The sequence below is a fragment of the Ictidomys tridecemlineatus genome, chromosome 7 (assembly GCF_052094955.1).
Source record: "Ictidomys tridecemlineatus isolate mIctTri1 chromosome 7, mIctTri1.hap1, whole genome shotgun sequence".
Classification (NCBI taxonomy): domain Eukaryota; kingdom Metazoa; phylum Chordata; class Mammalia; order Rodentia; family Sciuridae; genus Ictidomys; species Ictidomys tridecemlineatus.
Window position 1 is genome coordinate 41,020,575 of NC_135483.1, and position 6,321 is coordinate 41,026,895.

Below are 6,321 nucleotides of genomic sequence, written 5' to 3' on the forward strand. Positions count from 1 at the left end.
GGGTGATATGTTTCTTCAGGATAGTTGGTTTATTTGTATGTTTAGATGGATGGGAGAAAATTTATTCTTTGTTTTCTTTAAGAATTAGCTAAGATCAATATTTTTGTGAACTTGTATCTTGCTTTCATTTATAAATGTTGAAGGAAATGGGAACCAGGTAATTATTAAGTTTAGTTTAGGCTAAGGTACTTAAAAAATAAGACTTGCTATTATGTGTACCTTTTTGTCTGCAGGTCATTATTGCTGTGGTTTGAGCTCAGCATGGCTGTAGTCATCCGTTTACTGGGGCTTCCTTTTATTGCGGGGCCTGTGGATATTCGTCACTTCTTCACGGGATTGACTATTCCTGATGGAGGAGTACATATAATTGGAGGGGAAGTTGGGGAGGCTTTTATTATTTTTGCAACAGATGAAGATGCAAGACGTGCCATAAGTCGATCAGGAGGGTTTATCAAGGACTCATCTGTAGAGCTCTTTCTTAGTAGCAAGGCAGAAATGCAGAAGACTATAGAAATGAAAAGAACTGATCGTGTAGGAAGAGGGCGACCAGGATCTGGGGCATCAGGGGTTGGCGGCCTATCAAATTTTATTGAGGCTATGAAGGAAGAAGAAAGTAATTCTGGATATGGCTCTTCAATGAATCAAGATGCTGGGTTTCATACTAATGGTACAGGACTTGATGATTTAAGGCCAAGAAAGACAAGGCCATTGAAGGCCGAGAATCCTTATTTATTTCTGCGAGGTTTGCCTTACTTAGTAAATGAAGATGATGTACGTGTCTTTTTCTCTGGTTTGTGTGTGGATGGAGTAATTTTCTTAAAACATCATGATGGCCGAAATAATGGTGATGCCATAGTAAAATTTGCTTCGTGTATCGATGCTTCAGGAGGTCTTAAGTGCCATAGAAGTTTTATGGGTTCAAGATTTATAGAAGTAATGCAAGGCTCAGAACAACAATGGATTGAGTTTGGTGGTAATGCAATTAAGGAGGATGAAGTTGCTATAAGATCTGAAGAACATTCTCCGAGAGGAATTAATGATAGACATTTTCGAAAACGGTCTCATTCAAAATCTCCAAGAAGAACACGTTCTCGCTCCCCTCTTGGATTTTATGTTCACTTAAAAAATCTGTCACTAAGTATTAACAAAAGAGATTTAAGAAATTTCTTTAGAGACACTGATCTGACTAATGAACAGATTAAATTTTTATATAAAGATGAAAGAAGAACACGATATGCCTTTGTGATGTTCAAGACTCTGAAAGACTATAATACTGCTCTTGGTTTACATAAGACTGTTTTACAGTATCGTCCAGTTCTTATTGATCCAGTTTCTAGAAAACAAATGCTGAAGTTCATTGAATGTTATGAAAAGAAGAGACCAGAGAAAGAGAGGCCAGGACATATTTCACAAAAATATTCTCAAGAAAGCTATTCTGGCCAGAAACTGTGTATATATATAAGGAATTTCCCATTTGATGTTACAAAAGTTGAAGTGCAAAAGTTCTTTGCAGACTTTTCTCTTTCAGAGGATGATATTTACTTGCTTTTTGATGACAAAGGAGTTGGTTTGGGAGAAGCACTAGTGAAATTTAAATCAGAAGAACAGGCTATTAAAGCTGAACGTTTAAACCGAAGAAGATTCTTAGGGACAGAGGTATTGTTAAGACTTATATCTGAGGCACAAATGCAGGAGTTTGGTGTAAATTTTTCCTTGATGTCCAGTGAGAGAATACAAGGCCGTTCAGAGTCACATGATAGAGATGACCATTCCCATTTATTTGATCCAAAAGACCCACCGATTTACTCAGTGGGCCCTTCTGAAAACTTTAGGTATCAGCTAGAGGACTTGAGGCAACTAGATAACTTCAAGCATCCCCAGGGATATTTCCGACAGCCTGATAGGCGCCCTCCAGAAGACTTCAGGCACTCTCCGGAAGACTTCAGATTCCCTCCGGAGGACTTCAGACACTCCCCAGAGGGCTTTAGGCACCCTCGGGAGGAGCACTTCAGGCGGCCTCCTGAGGAAGACTTCAGGCGGCCTCGGGAGGACGAGTGGAGGTGGCCACCGGAGGAGGACTTCAGACAGCCCCACGAGGAGGACTTTAGGCGGCCACCAGAGGAGGATTTCAGGCGCCCTTGGGAAGAGGATTTCAGGTGCCCCCCGGAGGAGGACTTCAGGCACCCTAGGGAGGAGGACTTCAGGCAGCCCCCTGAGGAGGACTTTAGGAGACCCCCTGAGGAGGATTTCAGGCATTCCCCTGAGGAGGACTTCAGGCGGTCACCCCTGGAGCACTTCAGGCGACCACCCCAGGAGCACTTCAGGCGGCCACCCCAGGAGCACTTCAGGCGGCCACCCCAGGAGCACTTCAGGCGGCCACCCCAGGAGCACTTCAGGCGGCCACCCCAGGAGCACTTCAGGCGACCACCCCCAGAGCACTTCAGGCGACCACCCCCAGAGCATTTCAGGCGACCACCCCCAGAGCATTTCAGGCGCTCCCGAGAGGAAGATTTCAGACATATGCCAGATGAAGACTTCAGGGGCCCTCCAAATGAGGACTTCAGACACCCTCCTGATGAGGACTTCAGGAGTCCCCAGGAAGATTTTAGATCCCCTTCTGATGAGGATTTCAGGCAGCTCCCGGAGGAAGACCTCAGGGAAGTTCCAGAGGAGGATCCTAGACTTCCTGACAATTTCAGACCTCCTGGTGAGGATTTTAGGAGCCCACCTGATGATTTTAGAAGTCATCGCCCTTTTGTGAATTTTGGTCGCCCAGAAGGTGGCAAATTTGATTTTGGAAAGCGTAATATGGGAGGTTTTCCTGAAGGGAGATTTATGCCTGATCAGAAGTTAAACTGTGGTTCAGGTAGAGTAACTCCTGTTAAGATAATGAATCTTCCATTTAAAGCTAATGTTAATGAAATTTTAGACTTTTTCCACGGTTATAGAATCATACCTGATTCAGTTTCAATACAGTATAACGAGCAAGGATTGCCTACAGGGGAAGCCATTGTAGCTATGATAAACTATAATGAAGCCATGGCTGCTATTAAAGATCTAAATGATAGGCCAGTTGGCCCCCGCAAAGTTAAGCTAATTTTGCTTTAGAGAGCATTTCTAATCCCACAGTATTGATGCAGTAAAACGCATTTTTTTAAAAAAGTGTTTATTTTTAGTTATATGGTGAAACAGTTTAATTTTGACCTGTGCATAGAAAAACTGTAAATAGTTGAATGTGAATCTGCTTCTTTTGCTTGCAAATTGCCATTTATTTTTTTTCCTAACTTAAAATTATATATGCTTTTTTTTTCTTTGCTAGGGCAGTGTTTAATTTTTGTTGATGTTATAGGTAAATCTCAGACTTATATGGAGTTGTAGTTGGGAAAAATAAATTTTATATTCACTTTTATTTCATTCTGTAGTCAGCATATATTACTGAAACTGTAATAAGGAAATGGTCAGTGACTAATTTTTCAGGTTTGGCATTTTCATCACTACCTGCCTGCAGAATTCATGCCCTCTGGTCTGAGATATTGCTGTGTTAAGGTCTCCTGTTAATTATAAATAGTTAAAAATGAACAGACTGTGAAATTGAAATTTATTTGTGTAAAAAGCTTAGGGGATTCTTAAAGTTTCCATGTTCATAACTTTGCAAAGTTTTTTAAAAATAAAAGAAATTACAACTGAAGAGACTTAACTAATTAACTTATTTGTATAAAAGTATTGCAGTGGGTATTATGGTTTTTCAACAGCTCTATTAAACTACATTTTTGATGGGAGGGACCAGACATTCTGAAATATGTATAGTTCAGTGGTTTCTGCAACTTCTTATTAATCAGATTGATAAAATTAACATGAAATAGTCTTGTCAAAAGAAAATAAAAATAAGGTACTAGGGGGACTCTCGGGTCTTTGCTAGGAAGAATTTGATAAATGGATATAGTTTTTCTAGGAAGAAGTTACTGATGATTTACATAACTTGTTTATTTTTAGGTTCTCATATTTTAGCTTCAAACCTTGTATCCAAAGACTGACTTCATGTGAGTTGTAAGATTGAATTTTTACTTTGATATTTAACATTTAGTGCAGACATTTTTGCAAATACTGGATTTGATTTTTCTTTACCCATAGCAATTCCCATGGCTGACATTTATGGATCACTTTTTATGTGTTAGGCATGATAAGAGTTTTATATGCATGATCTCAGCATTCCCTAAAAGGTACAGGATTTATTATTTACATCTGTGATAATATTATTTTTTATCCCAAATGAGATAATGAAGTTTTGAGAGTTAAGCAACTTGCCTGAAGTCACAGTAAGCCTTGGAGCCAATTACCCAAAACAGACCACTTAAGAGTATGTTCTTTAATACTTTCACTGCCTCACTTTGTTAAGTGGTATTTTTAATTTCAGGAAGACCATGCTGGAAATATTTTCAAGAGTAAATGCTATTTTCTTACCTTCATTGTCAGTTTAAAAAATGATAAAACTAGAGTGCTCAGACATTGTTAAACAAGGAGAAAGTAGCTTTAAGAGGTTTTTTTTAATATACGTAGGGTTTCTCTTGGGATACTCACATTATATATAGACTTCTAATTCAAAATTTTTCATTTCATCCAACATGATTTGACTGCTTGGTCTTTCATAGTTTGTAATAGTTAATTTTCTTCAATTCTTTGATGCAGGGATTTTTCCACATTGAGTAAAGAAAAGAATAAAATTGAAAATTTTATGGTAGTTTAATTATTAATTATAGGATACTGCAGAAGTAGACTACTTTTTCAGTTACGATACATATCTTGGGTTAATTTTCATTGATATAAAGAAATTCAACAGAAGCCTACTTAAATTTCTATGGTTAATAGTGAAACTACTCAGTTTGGTTTTCAAAAAGCACCTCTGTGTGGCTCTTTAAACTAGTAAGTAAGCTTATAGATAGAATCATAAAACTGGAATATCTAAACCAAGCACAATGAACAAAATAGAAATAATATTTTAAATTGCTTAATGATTATAGATGGTTTATTTTTATTAAACCTTCTTGAGTAATGAATGGAAGACTTGAATCCAGTCTCAGCATTAAACTAAGTAAGATAAAGCTTAAAGTGAAAAATCACCTAATATGTGATTGTTTTTCAAACTGGGATGGGATGGTAGAGGTAGATGAGAGGCTAGCTATGGTAAATAACAAGTTTGTATTTTAATTTTGAAATTAAATGATGTGAATATTTTATTCTGTAACATTTTAGGGCTTAATATTTTTCAACATTATTAAAAGTTAATTATAGATAACTGGCTTCTACTGGTTGGGAGCCATTTTTGCCTGTCTCTTTCCCACTCAGCTTTCAGTGATATGTTGATGACTGAAATTGATCTTGGAAGCAGTTATTTACACCAGATTGGTAAATGTAGCAAATCGGGGCATTCTCCTCCCTTTGTCATCCCAGATAACCAGTTTATCAGCACATCACAATTTCAGACAGTGTGTTACATCCTTTGTAACTGTCATTTCAAAACCAGTTTTCCTTTCTGTCCTGCCCAGAGATGTATTAGGTACACTGGAAATAGCATATTAATTCTCTATCATAGCATCCAGTGTCTGAAAGCCAAACATTTTGTCTAGAAGGTATCTGAAAAATATTAAACCATGTTTAGAAAGTAAACTTAATCCCATAATCAAGAGATAGGTAGAAATATATTCCCAAATATGATTTTTATCATAGTTAAAGAGCACTAGAGTTCTGAAGACTTTTTGCCTCTATCTATGCCTCTGTCTATGCATTAAGTAGTGGACTGCGTTAGATACTGCATTTATATTTATGATCTGTAATTGTATATGAAGTACTATCACTTGATCAGGATGATCATCACTAAAGTGATGAAGACCTTCAGGCTAAATAACTTGGGTTGGTTGCTTGTAGCAGGGAAGCTAAGAAAGGTTTTTACAATCTTAAATGTGGCTATATCTTAAGTGGTTACAAAAGTAACTGTATAATAACCTTAATTTGTGTTTCTTGGACCACAAAATGTGAAATATTTATCATCTGGCCCTTTAAGAGTAAGTATGCCAAACTAAGTTTAAACAATGAAACTTAATTTTACACTGATGAAGGTATTTTCATTGACAGTATTCCTAGTATATGTTTTATTCCAGAAGTATTTGTTGATTGATTCATTAATTAGGTACAAAAACATTTTAGCTATACAGGTAAGGCACCTGTTGCTCAAGAGAAGTTACTAGTTAGTAAGCAGCAAGTAAAATACTGTAACTCTGTTTTTTTCCTTTGAATCAGAACACCAAATTTACTAACAATATCAAC

The 6,321-nt window shown here is 37.2% G+C and overlaps 1 protein-coding gene across 15 annotated transcripts in view; it reads left to right on the plus strand.

Annotated features, from left to right (window-relative positions):
• Positions 1 to 6,321, plus strand: part of Rbm12b (RNA binding motif protein 12B) — a 355,955-nt gene that overhangs the window by 12,382 nt on the left and 337,252 nt on the right. For 9 of the 15 annotated variants that reach the window (XM_040293864.2, XM_040293863.2, XM_078016918.1 and 6 more), the window contains one exon: positions 234 to 3,688. The exons of the other annotated variants lie outside the window; for them this stretch is intronic. In XM_040293864.2, coding sequence (XP_040149798.2) covers positions 262 to 3,108 — 2,847 coding nt within the window. In that variant the 5' untranslated portion in view covers positions 234 to 261 and the 3' untranslated portion in view covers positions 3,109 to 3,688. Of the gene's footprint in view, positions 1 to 233; positions 3,689 to 6,321 lie in introns of those variants that run through there. 15 annotated transcript variants of the gene reach the window in all.